The sequence below is a fragment of the Trichosurus vulpecula genome, chromosome 2 (genome assembly GCF_011100635.1).
Source record: "Trichosurus vulpecula isolate mTriVul1 chromosome 2, mTriVul1.pri, whole genome shotgun sequence".
NCBI lineage: Eukaryota > Metazoa > Chordata > Mammalia > Diprotodontia > Phalangeridae > Trichosurus > Trichosurus vulpecula.
Window position 1 is genome coordinate 400,453,338 of NC_050574.1, and position 20,601 is coordinate 400,473,938.

The 20,601-nt window shown below is 38.1% G+C and overlaps 2 protein-coding genes across 3 annotated transcripts in view; both read right to left on the reverse strand.

Annotated features, from left to right (window-relative positions):
• Nucleotides 1-379: 379 nt before the first annotated feature.
• On the reverse strand, nucleotides 380-754 carry LOC118835373 (ragulator complex protein LAMTOR3-like). Its single transcript, XM_036742564.1, has one exon. The coding sequence runs from the start codon at nucleotides 752-754 to the stop codon at nucleotides 380-382; it is 375 nt and encodes a 124-aa protein (XP_036598459.1).
• A 4,405-nt stretch (nucleotides 755-5,159) lies between these two features.
• LOC118838138 (arylsulfatase L-like) overlaps nucleotides 5,160-20,601 on the reverse strand; it is a 32,221-nt gene continuing 16,779 nt past the window's right edge. For both annotated transcript variants that reach the window (XM_036745356.1, XM_036745355.1), the window contains 4 exons: nucleotides 10,442-10,576; nucleotides 8,608-8,770; nucleotides 7,052-7,173; nucleotides 5,160-5,725 (listed from right to left, as the gene is read on the reverse strand). In XM_036745356.1, coding sequence (XP_036601251.1) covers nucleotides 5,367-5,725; nucleotides 7,052-7,173; nucleotides 8,608-8,770; nucleotides 10,442-10,576 — 779 coding nt within the window. In that variant the 3' untranslated portion in view covers nucleotides 5,160-5,366. The remainder of the gene's footprint in view (nucleotides 5,726-7,051; nucleotides 7,174-8,607; nucleotides 8,771-10,441; nucleotides 10,577-20,601) is intronic.

The window sequence follows — 20,601 nt, forward strand, 5'->3', positions numbered from 1 at the left end:
TATACAGAGCAGGGCCTGCCTACTGCAGGCCTATATGTACTGTACACAACAGGGGAGGTTTAGGTGGTTCATGTGGATTCTGATCCACTGGATGAGAATCTCATCCCTCATTGGTGGCTGAGCTAAACTCCATGGGAGCTGTGATAGATACTGAACCATTTTTAGTGGTCTCCCCAGAAATCATACTACAGAAGAATTGAGCCTAAAACCCAATGTAACAGTTCATCCATTTAGGAATAATAAATACAATCTTCTTCAGTCTAAGTTGGGGAAAGTTTGTCTTTTCTGAGTGTGTGAAGTTACGTTACTTGATGTAGTCAAGGTTGATGGACTGGACTCACTGGGATCACAACATGGCCAGGGTCAGACCACAGTCAGGTTAAGAACCTTCCACGATCTGTCTCAACTCTTCAAATAATGGGGCAAGTTCCTTTTCTAGGCTGACAATCAGTCCAGTATTTGTACTGCTGCTTGCTATGAAACTCACAAGCAATGGTAACCGATTGAATTGGACTACTTGGTATGTGTTATAGTAGCAAATGATACTTTTGTTTTTTGAAAGTCCAAGTTTGATGCCCTGGTTTGTTGCAAGTGCAAAAGAGGACAAGGAACCAGGTCTTAATGCATGCTCTGGAGCATTATCATTTGCCACTTTGATAACAGGCACTCCATCCCTGTGTGAGACTACAATAGCATGATGACCTTCAACACTTGCTAACTTTTTGTAGAAGAGTCTCTTCAAATCATCCACCATGATGAGCCCCTTCCTCCCATGGGGATGCTCCCCACACCTGGCTCGGGCTGCCAAGGTTGCCGCTGTCCTCGGCCGCAGGAAGCTCCGACTGCTTCCTGCTTCTTTTTTCTAAGCCTCAGTTTTCTCATTTGTAAAACAAAGATAATTTCTGAAGTACAGATTTCATAGGGTCTCCTGTGACAACAATGTTGCTAGCAGCTCTTTTCAGGGTGAAAGACCCAACATGACCAGCACACAGAAGGGCTGCCAGCACAGGATCTTTGATCTGCTTATCTAAGGAAAGCAACTTTAAGGGGTTAACAATCTCAGTTTAATTAAATATACATATATCATTCACTTACTTCAGGGAGAAAAGATCAGTCCCTTGAACTTCAGGGCAAATACAAACAGAAATTACAAGCATACATTATAAACAGAGCAAATAATACAAACCAGTCTATCCATAGCAATACATAGTCATGGGAGAAGTACCAACATCTGTCCGGATTATCAAAGCCGGTGGGGGGTGGGTTTCAACAGCTTGCCCAGAGTCTTGTCACTCTTTCAATGAGTGTACCCCCAAAAGTGAAACACTAACATTCCAACATATATACCCTGTTCAGGACCTGAGGGTCCTGGGACCAATTTAGCATTTAGAAAGTGGGAAACCAGGGTGTAGGAAAGTTCCTCAATTGCCAGTACCACATCATATACAAATTAATGACTCTCCATTGTTTTAGTGCTGAGAAACACTCCAAGACAAAAAAGATCCCACTTTACCTGCCCCATTCAAACAAAGGCCAGACTCATCAAAAGCACTTGATAGCCTTAGCTTCCCAAAAGAGGAGAACAGTAAAAAGTCCTTCCCTGATTACCATTACATCTCCGTAAAGATCGAATGAGGTGTAAAGTACTTTGTGAACATTAAATGGTTTATATAATGTCAACTGTTATACAGATAAAGTTAAGTGGGGATCTGAAGACAATTATCAGGAAAATCAAGGAAAAACTATTTATAGGAAAATTGGTGGTGCAGTGGATAGAGTGTTGGACCTGAAATCAGGAAGACCTAAGTACAAAGCTGTATGACCCTGAATGAGTCACTTACCCTCAATTTCCTCAACTGTAAAATGGGGAGAATGTCATCATCACCATCATCATCATCATCATCATCTGCCTCCCAGGTTGTAAAGATGAAATAATATACTACTTATGAAATCCATGGCTCAAAGCCTATTAGCATAAGACTCACCTGATCAGGGAAGATTGATTTCTCCATGCCCGTATGAGGAGCAGAATTAGCAAGAGCTAAGGAGAGGAGAGTTCTTGTTCTTCTGACTTGAAGTTTCAAGAGAATACATATGGTTCTAGATTCTTTTCAAAAGAGATCTCTAAAGGGAAAGAAAGACTCTGGGAAGAAGCTGGTATGTAGAGCAGCCAGCACCTTGATCATGTTCCTCTAACTAGCTTACTATACTAGAGACTTGTGACAATTTCCCCTTAGTGAGATCTGAGGACTCAATGCCTCTGTCTCTGTTTGCATATCCCTTGAACTGAGATATCTCTCCCCCAGTGGAAGAGGACATTCACGTATTGTATTATATTATTATATTATATTATATTATATTATATTATATTATATTATATTGTATTATATTATATTATGTTATATTATGTTATATTAATGTTGTATTATATTATATTAATTATATTATATTATTTTATATTATATTATATATAGTTTATCCTCATCTTGTATTTTCTCTGATTTCTGTTTGCTATTGGCTTAAATAAATAGTGTATTTGCTCTTGGCCATGTGTGATATTTGTGGAACTGGCATTTGGTGGAGAGTCAAACCTTGGATATAAAACGTGAGGTATTTTTTTCCTTGTGAAGAGATAGCAATCAGGTACTCAACTTGAGCCTGTAAATTATTTCCCCTAAACTAACTAAATGTGTGTGTATGTATGTGTGTGTGTGTGTGTGTGTGTGTGTGTGTGTGTATGGGGGTGGTATTAGTAATTAAGGTGGGACTTTTTTACTGTTTTACTGGGTTTTTTTACTGTTTACTCGTTTGGAGCACTTGTTTAACCAAGCACTCTTGATGAGTTCAGCCTTTGTTTCCTTGATTAAATCAGGAATCTTTGGTGACCTCCTTACCTCAAGTGAAAGCCTAGTTTACATTGGTCATGTTTGTGAAGCCAGAAGCTTTTAGGTCATGTAAGTTTGAGTCCCATGTTGTGACACTCTTTGACCCTGAACAGGGTATATAAACTCAGAATTTGGTGTTTTTCCTTTGGGGCTCACTCATGGAAGGAGTGTTGAGACTCTGGGCAAGCCATTGTAACTGCCTCCTGGCTTTGCTAACCCAGACCTTTGGTTCTTTGGTAACTATTGTGATTTGGTCAGACTGATAGGAGGCCTGTCTGTTGATTCTTGTCTAGCCACAATTGTCGTAACAGGGGAGCAGATATAATTCTAGCTTGGTAACCATTTTCTGAGGAGAATAGAACGTCCAGACTGGTTCTGATCTCCAGTTCCCTTTATGGTCAGAATCAAAGTTTCTTTTGGAGAAATGTGGGCAGAAGAGACACTAGAGACACTATATTGCCTCTCTATAAACAACAGCTGGACAGATTCATGTGGACACACATAATCTATCTGGTAAATCACACACGCACACACACACACACACACACACACACACACACGCTTTCCCCCTATAATTTGCAATCTTTAAAGTGCTATATAAATGCTACCTACTATTAGAGGGAAATGAAGCTTTACTGACCCAAATACAGCAGGTTCGTGTTCTATATGATCAAATCAGTCAGCTAAGGATTAAGTAAGTCCTTTATTTTCTCTATGTAGATAAAATTATCTGCTTTAGCTCTGCAGAAACCAGTTGGCCACGCAGCATAGAGGAAAAGCAACAGGACCGAACAAAACAAACTTTTATTAAGCACATACTACGTGCCAGATACTGTGATAAAATCTTTGCAAACATCTCATTTTATCCACCTATCAACCCTGGGAGGTAAGAAAGTGTTGTTATTCTCATGTTACAGTTAAGGAAATGGGGACAAAGAGACTTGAAGTGACTTGTTGAGTGACACATAGCTAACAAGTGACTGAGGCCAAATTTGAATTCAGATCTTCTTAACTCTAGTCTTCTAGTAGAATAGAATTCAGGGAGCTATAACCTTCAGTTCTAGTCCTGGCCAAGCTAGTAACTAGTTTGTGATCTTGATCCTTGGGCTTGAATTTGCTCATTTATAAAATTAGTCAGTGGTCTAGTCCAACAAAGAGAAAGCTCATGATTTTCTTCCTTTTTCGTCAACCTCCTTTCTTGGCTCATCATCCTTCCTCCTCCTATGCCTCAAAGCTTCAGAGCCGGAAGTATCCTCAGAGGCCATCTAGTCTAATCCCCTTTTAAGGTCAAGGAAACTCAAGATGAAGAAAGGTAATTGACTTGCTGAAGGTCACATAGGAAGTGTTCAACTTTTTTCCCAAGGGTATTCTATCTCCAACTTCGATTCAGAGTTTAGACCTGAATTTTTTTACTATCTTCTGAATATCTCTGTATGAAAGTCCCACTAGTAGCTCAAACTCTACATATTCAAACCTGTACTCATTTCCTCCTCCAACCTACAGACATTTAATTCACCACTGGGCTCATAAGCAAAACCTTCCTGGTTCCATAGGACCTAACAGGTTGTATACCACTGGCACAGCCTTTGAAACCCTAGGATTGGATCTACCCTATGGGATGGTATATAGAAAAGTATTAGCAGGTAGTAAATGTCACACTTTAATTTGTTCATACTTGAAAACTTTTAAGATATGGCTTCAGAAAGATACAGAAGATTTCATTTTTGACATTCCATGTGCAACGTAAAGTGGAGAGTTACAGAAATTATCAAGAACATTTTAGTTTGCAGCCAGTCATCTCTAATCCTGAAGTTCCTTTAACTGGTTGGTTTTGTTTGGCAATTGTCATTAGGGCTTAATTTACATTACACTATGTTTTAGGAGTTAGCATGAATTTATTAAGTGAATACTACATGCCAGGCGCTGTGCTAAGTTCTGGGGATGCAAAAAAAAAAACCCCAAAAACAAGCCATCCTTCTTCTCAAGGAGCTCACAGTCTAAATGGAGGAAATAACATGAAAACAACTATATACAAACAAGATAGAGATGATAAATTTGGGATAATCAACAGAGAATGTGGGTTATTATAAACATGGGACTTTTTCTAGAATAGATTGAGAAACTCAGTTGTCTCTTAAGGAGTCTAGGGACTGGGGTCAGGTTAGATTCAAAGAGTCCCACATCTTGAACTCTATCCTTGAGACTAAGTTGGTCCTGCTCTAGCCTTCAGAAGTGTAAAGACAAGTTGTTTATTTTTATTTGTTTGTTTGTTTACAGATCATTTATAAATCCTATAGGATTCTGTGCTTTGCAGTGTTGTGAGTTTTAGAGTATTAAGAAATTAGTTAGTGGACATTTTAAAGTACTGCATTTTATTTTGGATACCACTTTTTACATTGGCAATTTTACAGTGGTTCTCCATATGAAACTCAAGTCAACATATGAAAGGATTTTTGTCACTTATACACTCCTAACATTCTCTTATTTGTGGTCTTCTTCCAAATCACACCAACACAATGGGAATGTGCCACAACATGGCTGAAGCCATGGTTTCCAGATGTTATTAAGAGTGCTGAGCTGCTGTGGAACTGGTGTTAGTGTAGCCTGATGTTCTTGTACAGCATGCGCTACTCTTTCAATTACTGAACCAAATAGGGGCTCAGTGTCAGGTGAAAGGGGGTTAGCCTCAGAAGGATCTCTTGAGAGGTCAAACAGCAAAGGTGGGTCATGGTGAGTTACACCCTTTCCAAAGCACGGGCAGACTCCTCTTCCATAGCAGGCACCAGAACCCTCTGGGTGGAATATTGGGGTCACGTAATGTACTTTCCACACTGTACCACCTGAAAGAAGAATGCAGAGTTCGAAGGTCCAGCTCAGAGAGCCTTACTGATTCTATAATTTATTATTGCCTGACTCCTGACAATATTTGAACCACTTAGGATTTTCTTTAAATTTCAATACTTAAGAAGGACAAGCAAGTAAACAAGTTGTGGAATATGAATATAATAGAATGCTATTGTTCCATAAGAAATGATGAGCAGGCAGACTTCCGAAAAACCTAGAAAGATTTACATGAACTGATGCTGAGTGAAGTGAGCAGAACCAGGAGAACATTGTACACAGTAACAGTAACATTGACTGACGTTGATAGACTCACCTCTTCTTAGCAATGCAAGGACAATTCCAAAAGACTCATGATGGAAAATGTTATTCACATCCACAAAAAGCACTACAGAGTCTGAATGCAAATTGAAGAATACTAATACTCTTAATACTCATTGATTAATACTAATACTCTTTTTGTTTCTTTGTCTCTTCTTTCTTGTGGTTCCTCCCATTGGTTCTAATTCTTCTTTACAACAAGACTAATGTAAAAATATGTTTAATTGGAATATATATGTAGAGCCTATATGTCTCAGGGTGGGGGGAGGGAAAGGAGGGGAAGAAAGTTTGGAACTCAAAATCTTATGGAAGTGAATGTTGAAAACCAAAAATTACTTTTTTTTTTTTTTTTTAAAGAAGGGGAAGCATGATGGAGTTGAGAGAGACAGAGTAATTCCTGAATCCAGGAAGTTTGTTGTTGTTCAGTCGTGTCTGACTCTTTGTGACCCCTTTTGGGGTTTTATTTTCAGAGATACTAGAATGGTCTGTTCTTTCCTTCTTCAGCTCATTTTACAGATGAGGAAACTGAGGCAAACAGGGTTAAGTGACTTGCCCAGGGTCACACAGCTAGTAAGTGTCTGAGGCCAGATCTGAACTCAGAAAGATCAGTCTTCATGACTCCAGGTTCAGAGACACTCTATCCACTTTGCCACCTTGTTGCACTAAATCCAGGAAGATCTGGGTTTAAATCACACCTCTGATACATCTTCACTCTGTTACCTTGGGCAATTTACTTAAGTCCTCAGTGCCCTAGGTCAGTCTCTTAGACCACAAGTTAAAGAGAAAATGCTAGCTTGAATAGGTAGAAGGGGATTCCTCACCTACTAGTTCCCTATATCCATAAAATTCTATGTTCAATGAAATAAACCAGAATAGAAGAAATGTCAGGTTCTTTAGCTTTTTAAATAAACAATTACTTTTGCAAAATTCTGATTATCTTCTAAAACTGTAGCTACTGAATTCTACTGAAGTTTTAGAGCTTTGAACAGAGAACATCTACTTACTGTCCTTTTGATGCCACCGAACTGCATGCAAATATGAGTCACAATAATGAAACATGAACTCATGATCTGATTGGTGAACTTCTCCCTGAAGTAGAGGCATCAGGTCTCGGCCATCAATCACTCTGAGGGAAAAGAAACAGCAAGGCTAGAAGTGAGCGGCACAATAGGTTCTAACATTTCATCCGATGCAGCAGGGTGGGATAGTGGGTAGAGTGCAGGGCTTAGAGTTAGGAGAACCTGGGTTAAAATCTCCCTTCAGACACTTACTAGCTGTGTGACCCTGGCCATGTTATTTAGACTTTTGTTGTTTCTGTCTCCTCCTCTGTAAAATGAGTAACTGGACTTGATAACATCCAATGTCTTTTCCAGTTCTAACGCTTAGTCGCTACTCATGAAAAAAAGAGCAAATAAAATATTAAAGGTCATCTGTTGTATTTAGTTAACAACTAAGGCAAGGTGATACAAGCATTTAAGGAAGTGATTCATTTAATTTACCTCCAGTACCACTTTTGACTGAAAAACACTTCAGAGGGAATGGGGGAAAAACGGCCTAAATGATTTTTTTCTCAACATGTTTCTGAATATGATTCTTGCTTTCCACTTGACTAAAAATCATTGGATGTTTTCTTCCTGTGTGTGTTTGTGTGTATGTGTATGTGTGTGTGTGTATGCATGCACATGAATGTGTGTTCCTTAAAAGCAGGGCCTTTATCTGTTTTTGTATTCCCAGAAATTAGCACAGGGTCTTGAAAATGGCAGGCAGTTAATGTGTATTTGTTGAGTGGAATTGCTTTAGTTGAAGCACTTCTCTCGACTCTAGTTTCTTCATCTGTAATGATGGGTTGTTGACTTCTAAGGTCCCCTCTGATTAGCAATAATAATAGATAGAATTTATGTCTTGCTTTAAGTTTTGCAATTTTTATTTTTATTTTAGCACTTAATTTATATTATCTAATATAGCTCTGAGAGTTAGGTGCTATTATCATCCCCATTTTACAGATAAGGAAACAGAGGTTAAGTGATTTGCTTACAGTTACGTAGCTAGTGAGTGTCTGATTTGAACTCAGGTCTTCCTGATTCTAAGGCAAGGGCTCTATCCACTATGCACCTTGCTGACTAAAACAATGATTCTATTGAAGAACAGATCATTTAGCTTAAATTTTATGAGTGCTTGTGTCTTAATCAGATTAATCCAGCTTTAGAAATCTCTCATAAATTCAGGCAAATATCCAAATTGGGCAATCATAACTCTTCACCTTTCTCTTAAACACTAATATAGGAGGTACTGCATCTCATACCCTTTAAATGTTGATATTAAATCACATGAATACATTTTTTTTTCTGACAAGGCACTTGGGGTTAGGTGACTTGCCCAGGGTCACACAGTTGGGAATTGTTAAGGGTAAGGCCATATTTGAAATCAGGTCCCCTTGACTCCAGGCCTGGTGTTCTATCCACTGCACCACCTAGCTGTCCCAATGGATGCAATTTTTCACACAGCACAATGTTCCCTTTATGAATGATATGGAATGTATTATACATAAAGATTTCTTTACCTATCTTGGGGCACTTCACCCCCTCCCAAATGAGCCACTGTTGGGTAGATATCCATCAGACTTGTGGGTTCATCAATCGCACGACCTGCTGGTAAGACTCCAGGCCACCGCAAAATCCCTGGGACCCGAATGCCACCATCCCAGCCTCCCATGCCTTTGCCTCCTTAGTTTAATTTAATAAGACAAAAATCATGATTAAAAAATACAAAAGTGACAATGCTTATGAGTAAGATATCTTTCTTCTTTGTTTTAAGAGAACCTTTACCACAATATTTGGTTTCATCTGGGGAAGGGGCATTGAAAATATCTATTTGGGGGAGGAGAGCTCATTCAAACCAACTATTTTATGACAAATGGGAATTTCAGCTTCCATTATTGATTCTCATACCTTTTAAGAATTAAAAATGCTTTTCTAAGTACCAAGATGATACATTATTATTTTTACACTATTATTATCTTGTTGATATCTTTCTCAGGATTATATTTTACATGCTTGTGCTGTATCTGAGACAAATATGAATTCAGTTAAATTAAAGAGTAGTGATTTGTGAAGTTTTGGCTCTAATCACTGTCTGATATATAGCCTTCAGGATCAAATACAAAATCTTCTGTTTGGTTTTTGAAGCCCCTTATCACCTGGTCCTTTCCTTCCAGTCTTCCAGCACCTTATTCTCCTTCAAGTAGTGTGTGATCCAGTGACTCTGACCTCCCTGCTATTCCTAGAACAAGATACTCCATCTTCCTACTCTTTTGTTGTTTTGTTTTGTTTTTTGAGGGGGGAAGGCAGGGCAATTGGGGTTAAGTGACTTGCCCAAGGTCACACAGCTAAGTAAATGTGTCAAGTGTCTGAAGTCGGATTTGAACTTAGGTCCTCCTGACTCCAGGGCTGGTGCTCTACTTACTGCACCACCTACCTGCCCCTATTCTCTTTCTCCTCTTCTCTGTCTCAGGCTTCCCTGGTTTCCTTCAAGTCCCAACTAAAATCTCAAATTCTGCAAAAAGCCTTTTACTGATCCCCCTTAATAATAGTGCCTTCCCTCTGTGATTATCTCTGAATTATTCTACACAGTTGTTTGCAATGTTGTCTGGCCCATAAGACGTGAACTCCTTAAGGACACGGATGTTTCTTTGTGTATTCATTGCTTAGCACAGTGCCTGCCATATACTAGGCACTTAAATTCTTGTTGACTTGACTAACCACAGCACCTCCTTCTTTGTAGTTCTATGTCAATTTTTCATGTAATTCAAACATTCCTCTGTGCTCTATTTACCTTCTCTTCCTTCATCTTTCTTTTACTTTTACTGCAATTGGTTCTTCTCTGTCTTCTTAGTACATTTGTGCATGTATCTCTCCCTGAATTTTTTTCATACATAATGAGGATTCTATTATTTCAGAATGTACTTGAAGTTAGTGCTGGGAAGGAACAGAAACTTGTAAATTTCCCTACCTTTGCCATCATTTCTCCAACGCTTTGGGAATCACACTTTAACCTCTGTGTCTCAGGGGATCATCTCTTTTAAAATAATATATCAAAGTCTAGAATTTTTAAGCTTTTGTTCTGATGTAGTGACTTCTTTATTAAGTCCATTTGTTCAATGTACATAAAACACTCCAATGGAATCTGTAAGGAGTTGCTTCTTTGCTTCCACTGTCTAAACATTGAATAACAAATCTGAGAGCACCACATTAGGATCCCTTGAACAAATTAAACAGATGACGTTTCCTAGAATCTCTCCAAACAGGTTTTCCCTATTCAAGTGAGGGAGCTGTGGAAAGCTGAGATTGCTGTCCCACAGAAACAGATGTCTGAGAATGAATTAATACGAGGCTTACCTTTATATATTCCATTCCAGCCACCATGCTGTTCACTTCCTATCTGAGACTCTAAAGACCCACCATTGTCAGAAGTAAAATAAACCAGTGTACCTTTGGTCAGACCTTCATTGTTCAAAGCCTCAAGAACTTCACCTAAGGAGAGGGGTTATATTTGAGCTGGTTAGACAAAAAGAATATTATGCAGTAAGAAATTCAGTAGAAATGTAGTATTTTAAAAACACCAGTTGGAAGTAATTTCTGGTTTTAAAGTTATTGAATTTACTATTGTTATAAATAAGTATTCCTGATTCCAATTCTATAACTTTTAGTTTCTTCTTCTGACTTCTTTTGGAAAGCTACCTACCTGAGAACTGTGAGCTTTTTTGCTTCCTAAAATTTTGCTTCATAACATTCACAAATCAGTAAATAAAACTTTGTCCTGAAATTAAATCAGATTGGTATAGAGAGGAAGAGAATCAAGGAAGAAGGTAGGGTGCTATCACATTTCCTTTCCAGTTGTGAAATTATCTTTATGGACCCTGACTATTAAAAACTATTTTAATATTTCTTCTATTTCTCATTTTGTTTTAATTTAAATGGTAGAAAAATATTTTAATATTAGCTAAATTTTGAGTTTGGGGCAGCTAGCTAGGTGGCACATTGCTCCCAGGACTGAAGTCAGGAAGATTTGAGCTCATCTGGCCTCAGACATTTACTGGCTGTGTGACCCCAGGCAATTCACCTAATCCTGTTTGCCTTGGTTTCTTCATATATAAAATGACCCAGAGAAGGAATGCAAACCATTCCAAGTATCTTCGCCAAGAAAACTCCAGAGTCTGACTGAACAACAACAACATCTTAGGTCGTTTGGCGGTTTGCAAGTGGCCTGCGGGCCACAGGTTATGCAGGCCTGGACTAGACCTTAGTTGGACCAGCCTTGAAATAGAGATGTGTTAGAGATTCACTCATCCATTTATTCATTCAATAAAGATTTACTGACTCAGCATAAAGTCATAGCATTCTAGAAGTCCCCTGAAGAGTGGGAAAAAGATAATCCAACCCAGGTATGCTTAATCTGAGGTGCATTTCAGGGCATCTGCAAACTTGGATGAGAAAAATACAGTGGAAAGGCATTGCATTAAGAATCAGGAGTGATGTAATTCTAGTTTTGACTCTGTAACAAACTAGCTGGACAATCCTGGGGAAACCCTTCCCTTTCTCTGGGCCCATCTGTAAAGTGAAGATTTTAGACTATGTGTAGTTCTTAACCTGAAGTATGAATGTCCCTATGTGGGTATATTTTGTAAACAGCTCTATTATCTTCCTGAAATTAATTCATCTATTTAATTTCTTATATGTATATATGAATGCCAAACTCTGGAATTTGTTTACTTTCCTTTTAAATAAGAGGTAAGGATAGTTTTATTGAATATGAAGGAATAGAGGGCCTGAAAAGGGTTGGAAACTCCTAGACTAGTTTCATTTGAGATTTGATATTTTACTGTTCTGAGACCACAGTCTCAGCTCTGGACAAGTCCAAGCCCCAAAGCAGAGGCCTGCCTGGATGGCTCAGGTCTAGGGCTCTCCCCTGAGGGAAAGAAGCCCTTTTATAGGGATTACCTTGAACTTGAAAACTTGAAAAACTGAACTTGAAAACTGCTTCAACCTCAAAGACAAAATTTGTGCCTAAATTTGCACCCAGGGAATAGGGCTGGCATTCCTACAGCTTTATTGCCCAGTGAATGTAGACTGTTTCTGTCTTTTGACTATTTTACCTCAACTCTAAGCTCATTTCTCTAGGGCTCTGAGAAGCAAACTTTCTCATTCAGGAAAAGGAAATGTTTGCTTGTTTTGCTGAAGTACAAAGGACTGCCTTCTTTCTGAAAGAGCATACATTTGTAAAAGTGGATAGCACAGTTTCCACAACACGGGAAATACTGGGTATTTGTGTGTTCAAATCCAATTCATTTGTCCCTACTCAGCGGGCAAAAGCAAATCTTATTAGCTTGCTCCTAAAAACCAAACAAAACCAAAACAAACAAACAAAACTAAAACAAAACAGATATCACCCTCTTCAGGTAGGCTCCACTCCTGGGTCTTCTTCTCTCAGACTTCATCAGCTCTCTCAGATTTAATTATTGCCTCTATGCTGATGATCCTCAAATCTCCCCGTCCTGCCCTAACCCCTTTGCTGATCTCCAGTTCGGAACCTCCAGCTGCTTTTCAGACATCTCAAACCGAACGTCTAATTGTTAAAAGAAAAACCTGGTTTGGGCCTTGCCCTGGTCAATTATAGGCAAAGTCAGGAAATATGACAAAAAGGAGTTTATTGGCACCAAAAGGCATCAAACAGTTTGGGGCCAGTCCACAAATCCTGGTTCTAGCTTGCTTTTTTCAATAATAGTCGAACAATTTACCTATAAAGGTAAGACAATCCTGATTGGTAGATGTTTTCATGAGAAGAAGCAATAAATCTGTTGATCCCTCGGAAACTCTGGCACCCTGACCCTGTCCTGGGATTTCTAATCATCTCCTTCTCCTAAGGTAAACTCCTGGGAATCTCGGCTGTGATCAGCAGGTTCTTAACTGCCCCATTCCTAGACAGAAATAGTTCTAAATTCACTTCTGTAACCTTCCCCTTCCTGAAGTTCAGCTATTCTGTTGACCCTATATGTGATCCTGGCTGGGGGAACCATCAAGCCTGCCTCTGTTGGCTAGAAGTGGTGGCCTAAATGGATCCTGTGGTTTTTGTAGGAATGTGCTATCACCCTGCAATAAATGACTTATGATTCACCACCTATCTACCTAGCTGCCTCTCCTGAGTGTATATGACATCTATTTGTAACATCCTTTTTTGAACTTCCCTATCTTTCTAAGATAGGGCATTTTGTTGAGGATTGCAATTCTTTGACCCTCAATAAATGCCTTACTTTATTTATGATTACCTTGTTAATCTGATTTTTATGTAGTTTTGACTAGTGTTATCTCAGCTCCTCTTCTTTACAGTATGTTTGCAAGAGGAGATTATTTCTCAGGTGGTGGTACTCCTTAGGTTATGGGATTAGTCTGATGGCAATGGGATTAGTCTCAAATTGACCTCTCCCTCTCCTTCAGTCTGGTTTAGCACAGTACCCAGGGGATGAGCAAGGTTAACATAGGGAGTCACTCAGACTATATTTTGCCCAGTAGCCTGACTCTGTACATAATTATACATCTTAAACTCAACATATCCAAAACTGAACTAATTTTATTTACTCCTAATCCCCTTCCCCAGACAAAGTTCCTATTACTACTCAGGGTACCACTATCCTCCCAGGTCCTAAAGCCCATGATCTAGGTGTCATTCTTGACTCTTCACTGTTTCTTAGCCCTCAGATCCAATTTGTTGCCAAGGCTTTTGCAACAACTCTAAAATATACTCCCTTTTGTTATCTGTTATTTTTGGTTTAAATCACCTTACACTTGGACTACTGACATCGCCTACTGGTGAGTTCGCCTACCTCAAGTCTTTCCCCTAACCATCTTCTTCTGAGCTGCAAAAGGTATTTTCCTAAAGCATAGGTCAAACCATTTCACTCCTTACTCCCCCCACCTCCCACCTCAGCAAACTCCGATGGATCCCTATCACCTCCAGGATCAAATACCAAATTATCTATTTGGCATTCAAAACCTAGCTTGGGTCACCACCACCCCTAAAGCTCCCTGTACATTTCCAAGAACAAAAGAACTTCCTGACATTTTCTTGAGCTGTTCCATGACTCGCCCCACCCCTCACCGCCCTCCCACCCCCCACCCAATCTCCAGCCCAAAATGTTTTCCCTCCTTATCTGTTTCCTGGCTTCCCAGACTTCCTTTAAGTCCCAACTAAAATGTTATCTCTGCTTTTTGGGTCTTCTGCCCCTGCCCTGAACTCACTTCCCCCTTCCCCTCCACCTATGGAATCTTGATCTTTTAGTCAATCAGTTCAAATTTATACCTGGAAGGCAACTTAGCCTAGTGGAAAGAGCATTGGATGTGGAATTCAGTTCTTGCCTCAAGATACTTACTAGCTGTTTGACCATGGTTAGCAAGTCACTTGACCTCTCTCAGATTTAGTTTCCACATCTGTAAAATGGGTATTATAATAATAGCATCTACCTCAGAGCTGTTGTGAGGATCAAATGAAATTATATGTAAAGTACAAACCTTAATGCCCTAAGTTGGTTTTGTTGCTGTTATTTTTTATTATTACTGAATCCTTTGCCCCATTGTCCTATCTTTGCTTATTATCTGCTGAAGCCAATCACTGGGTTACTCCCATGAACCTCCCTCTCTTCATCTGTTCTCTGCAGAGTGCTGCTGGAGGAAGTCATATAACCTTGCAAATGAGTGTCTTCCAGTTCATTTTACCTAATCTCAGCAGATCCCTTATAGTTCCATATCATCAATTCTTTTCTCTTATGGGTTCTCTATCCCCGTAGCAGTTGTTCTAAACCTTTTCTTCTTTCCAGTTTCACATTTGAAATGACCTTAACATTGTTCCTCATTGTTTTTTTCTTTGCTCCAGAGGATGAGGTGGCCCTTTTCTTTGCCAACATCAACCAATTTGTGTTCTGGTTCCCAATTCATTCCTGTCTCCTCCAGATGCTTATCCTTTTGATTATTCTTTTTTTTCCTCCGTTTTCAACATCTTATTTAATGAATCTCTTCTGCCCATAAATATGCCTAGACCTCTCCTATCATTAAAAACAAATAGATGTTAAGTGATTTCCCCAGGATCACACAGCTAGATTTGAACTCAGAACTTCCTGACTCAAAGCCTGGTACACTATGCACTGCACCACCTAGCTGCCCACCAAATGAATGCTACCTCAGTCAAACTGAGATCTATTAAAGACCTTAGCTTGAAAAGGCCAAGGTCCCCCACTGCATCCTGGGCTATCTCCAGTTGTCTATATCTGACCACTGGACCCAGATGGCTCCAGAGGAGAAAGTGAGGCTGGTGACTTTGCACAGCCCTCCCTCACTTAAATCCGATTCACTTGCATGTCATCACCTCCTTGATGTTATGGTCCTCTTAGAGAAAGAAGGACAAATAGCAACAAAAAGAAAAAAAACAAAACAAAAAACAAACTTTTCTTTATCTTAACATCCTCTCAAACTATTTTCCCACATCTCTCTTCCCTTTTCACCTAGAAAAACCTCCTTGAAAACAAACTTTTACAAAAAGTTACCAATATTCTCATTTGCTCCCCTCTCAGACCTAGCAGTTTCTATACTAAAAGTCTTTGAACATTATATTTTGAAGATCATTAGAGCTGGAGTCATAGCCAAGAATAACTTACCTAGCAAAGTTGAGTATCCTGAATGAAAAAAAAGAGGACATTTGACAAACTGAGAGACTTTTAAGTATTTGTGACAAAAAGGCCAGAACTCAATGGAAAATTTGATATAAAAGATCCAGAAGAAATATAAGAAAAACATTAAAGACAAATTATAAGGGACTAATTGAGGTCAAACTGTTTATTTCTTATATATGAAAAATGTTATCAGTATTCTTAAGACTATCACCATTACCAGGGTAGTTTGGAAGAATGGTTGGAAGAAAGAGTTGTTTATGATGGGGTAATTCTAGAAAAACAAAATTGGGTAGAAAAAGGTAAAAAGGAGCAATTATCTCATAAAAAGGGGCATGAAAGTTAGAACTGACACAGAGGAAGCAGTTGGGGGTGGAGGGCTGGTAACATTAAAATCTTACTCTAATTGGATCTGGGTTAAAGAAGGAATAACATATACAAATATAAAAATCTTCTAAACTTAGAAAGAAATAAGAGAGCTAGGGGACAGGATAAGGGAGGGACTTTTAGAAGGGTGTGTAGGTTAAGATATAGGAGGGTAGGGGAGAGGGTAAGGGATGGGCTTTTAGAGGGGTGGGTAGAATAAGGAACAAAGGACATAATTTTATAGTTAAAAGCAGAAATAATAAAAGTATCCTTTCCAGATCACAATGCAATAAAAATTATATTTAATAAGAGACCATGGTAACAGATTAAAAACTAATTGGAGATTAAAGAACCCATTCTTAAAGAATGAGAGAATTAAAGAACAAATTATAGAAACAACAACTAATTTCATTAAAGATAATGACAATAATAAGACAACATATCAAAACCTATGGGATACAGCAAAACTATGATTGGAAGAAAATTTATATCTCTAAATGCTTACATCAATAAAATAGAAAAAGACCAGACCAATGAATTGGGTAAGTAATAAAAAAAAACTAGAAAAAGAACAAACTAAAAATCTCTAATTAAACACTAAATGGGAAATCCTAAAAATTAAATGTGAGATTAATCAAATTGAGTGTAAAAAAAATTGAATAAAGCTAGGATTTGGTGTTATGAACAAAGCAATAAAAAAAACCATTGGTTAATTTGATTGATTGAGAAAGACAGGGAAAGAGAAAGAGAGAGAGAGAGAGAGACAGAGAGACAGAAGAAAACCAAATCACCAGTATTAAAAATGAAAAAGATGAGTTATCACTAATGAAGATGATATCAAAGCAATTATAGGGGGTTATTTTACCCAATTATATACTAATAAATTTAAGTGAAATGGAAGAATATTTATAAAAATATAAATTGCCTAGATTAACAGAAGAAGATATATAATATCTAAATAGACTATTTTAGAAAAAAGAAATTGAATAGGCCATAAATAAGCTTCCTAAGAAAAAAGTACTAGGACCAGACAGATTTAAAAGAGAATTTTATCAAACATTTAAAGATCAACTAATTCCAACATTAAATAAATTTTTTGGAATAATAGGCAAAGAAGACATACTAGGGGCAGTTAGATGGCACAGTGAGTGCCCTGGAGTCAGGGGGTCTTGAGTTCAAATCCAACCTCAGACACTTGACACACTAACTGTGTGATCTTGGGCAAGTCACTTAACCCCAATTGCCCTGCCTTACCCCCTCAAAAAAAAAAGAAGACATACTACCAAACTCTTTACATGAAACAAATATGATACCCCTCAATTGTATCTTAACTCTTTGATCTCTGGCTTCTATCCCTAATATTCAATTAAAACCACTCTAAAAATTATGAACCAGAAAAATCATTGTAATGGTGAATTGACATGTATACAGAGTTCAACAGAGTTTGAAAGGATTGAAGAACACCATCTTGTGAGTTTCAAGAAAGAGTAAACCAGCTGGCTATCCAGGAGTTTGGTAATGAAGTACATGCTGAGTTTTATAGTCAATCCAGCATTGATACCCTGAATGGTCCCGTTTTTGGACATAAGACAGGCAAGACAAGGACTTATCTAATGGTCATACCCTACTTAGAGTGAACTTGGTGGGACCAATGCTATCCAATTCTCCTCAGAGCCAGAATGTGGTACAGGGGGGAATAAGACCCTGAGGCATTAGGAAAAACATTTGTACTTTTGTTCTTCCTATAGCTTCAAAGCAAATATCTTTTTCTAAAAGCTAATTGCTTTTAAGTGGTTAAATAGAATTGTGACAAGTCGGTAACTGGCAGCAAGCATTGATAGGGTGGGAACACAATCAGAATGAGGGTTCTAGCCAATGGAGAAGAACTTGAGGAATCCCTCCAGTGTACCCCTAGAACCTTGAGGTGAATAAGTAGCCAGGCTTGCTCTGGCACAGAGAAGACAGAACATGTTGGCTAAACATCAAAAAAAAAATACCATTTCTGGCCAGAAAGAGGATTATATATGAAACAATGGAACTTTTGCGTACACCTTTAAACTACTACTATTACTGGGGCCACCTCCAGATGGCCAGATCTCTATCTGGCAACTGGACCCAGATGGCTCCAGAGGTGAAAGTGAGCCTGGTGACCGTGCACAGCTCTCCCTCACCTAAATATAATTCACTTGTATGGCATGACATCACCTTCCTGATGTCATGGTCCTCTTCTAGAACAAAGGACTAACAGCAACTACTACTACTATTACTACTACGACAACTACAACTATTACTACTTTACTAAGTAACATACATTATATTTATATATTTATTTATAACATATATGTCATATATTTACATAAATATTGTACATTATATTTATATAAACATATACATTATAACAAATATATTGTATGCCTTATGTTTATGCATATTACATCAATATATACTGTTTACACATATTAATATATTTATATAAAATGATATTTATGTTAAGTTTATTTACTTATGTGTGTATATGTAAAAATTTAAAATATGTCAACATCGCTCTACTTGTCTGTATCCCATTCAGAGCCTCATTTAGCCTCTTATTTATGATTTAAATGTTTCATTGACACTTTTCTTTTTGCATCACTACCATTTCCCTTACATTCCCAGTTAATTTTCCTCATTAACTTTCTCTTCCCCAATATAAGTCTTCCCTTGCAACAAGTAAATATAATCAAGCAAGACAAATTTGTATTGTGTTGGACATGTCAAAAATGCAGACTAATTCTATACCTCTCCCCCAAGTGGGGAATTTCCCCCCAATGAACTGTTTCCATTGTAATTCTAATTAACAATATTACTTTTTTATGCAAAAACTTTTCACAATTTTGCAATCAAAATTGTCAATTTTATGTCCTATGATCATCTCTGAATCTAAGAAATCTGCCCTTTCTGGTAATGTCTTTCTTCCTAAATCCAACGTCCTTTCATCAGTTATCATCCTTCTTGCTTTGTCTTCAACATTTGCCACTGTTGACCACTCCCCTCCTTTAGTATATTCTCCTTTGAGTGGTTTTTTTTTTTTGTGACATTGCTCTGCTGTTCTTCTGTTCCTACCTGTCTAACAATCCTGTTCACTCTCTTTTTCAGGATCATCATCCCTGTCCTACCCACTATCTATGAACCCAGTACTGGGTCCTACCTTCTTTGTATTACGATAATCTAATTAATTTTCATTTATTCAACTACCATCTCTTATCTAGGTGACTCCTAAATCTATATAGCTATAACTCTTCTAAGTTTTAGTCTTGCATTTACAAGGGCCTGATGGATATCTCTACTTAGATATCCCATAGAAATTTTGAACTCAACATTTCTAAAACAGACCTCATCATTTTCTTCCTCATACCCATTTCTTCTTCTAATTTTCATATTTCTGTATAGGACGCTGTCTTCCCATGTTCCTATCAGAAGAGTAAACCTCTACTCTTACTCTGACTTATCCCTATGTCCAGCAAGTTGATGCTACCTTCTTAACATTGCTAATCTCTATCTATCCATTCCTCTGCACTCATGTAAACAATCACTCCAATTAATTACTTCATCTTTTCTGCCTTGGACTACTGCAGTAGTTTTCTAACTAGTCTTCCTGATTTCTTTCTTTCCCTTTTCTAATCCATTTTCCAAATAGAAGTCGAAATGATTTTCCCAAAGAAGAGGTCTTACTATGTCACTACCTTGCTCAAAATGTTCTGTTTGTGTTCTATGAATAAGGATAAAAAACAAAAACAAAACACCCTCCTCTGTCATAGCCCATCACTGAAGACTGATTTCACAATGTTACCTGCCCTATACACTGTGTGATCCAGCTTTAATGAATTACTTTCTATTCTGCCTAAAAATCAAGTAATCTCTTACTTAACTGATTTTGCATGGACTATATCCATATTGGGAATATTCTTTTTTTTAACCTTTTCCTCATGCAGTCCCTACTTTTCTTTTCTTTTCTTTTTTGTCCCTAGTTTTCTTCAAGGTGTAGCTCATGCCACCTTCTTTAGGAAGCCTTTCCTGATTCCCAGGGTATTATTTCCCTGCTCTGAATCACGTTGTAGGAATTTGGTTTTTACTTATCAGTGAATATGTTGTAATCCCCCGCTAGGATATGTGCTTGAAGGCAGAAACTGTCTTAGTTTTGTATTCATAACCTCTGTGCCTAGCTTATTCCAGGTGCATAATTAATATTCAAAGGATTATTTGACGACAACAGTGTGATTACATTATTACCTTTTCATATGATTGAATTAATATGTTTACATATTATCTGATTCTATTGAAGTAGCTTGGTGACACAGTAGCTAGAACACTGGGTTTGGAGTCAGGAAGATCTAAGTTCAAATTTTGCCTCAGACACTGTGTGACCCTAGAAGGTCACTTATCCTTGCTTTGGCCTTGATTTCCTCATCTGCGAAATGTTGTGAGGATCAAATGAAA

Excerpts from the sequence above, each read along its gene's own strand:
- LOC118835373 (XM_036742564.1), bottom strand. The coding sequence starts at position 754 with ATGGTGGATGATTTGAAGAGACTCTTCTACAAAAAGTTAGCAAGTGTT.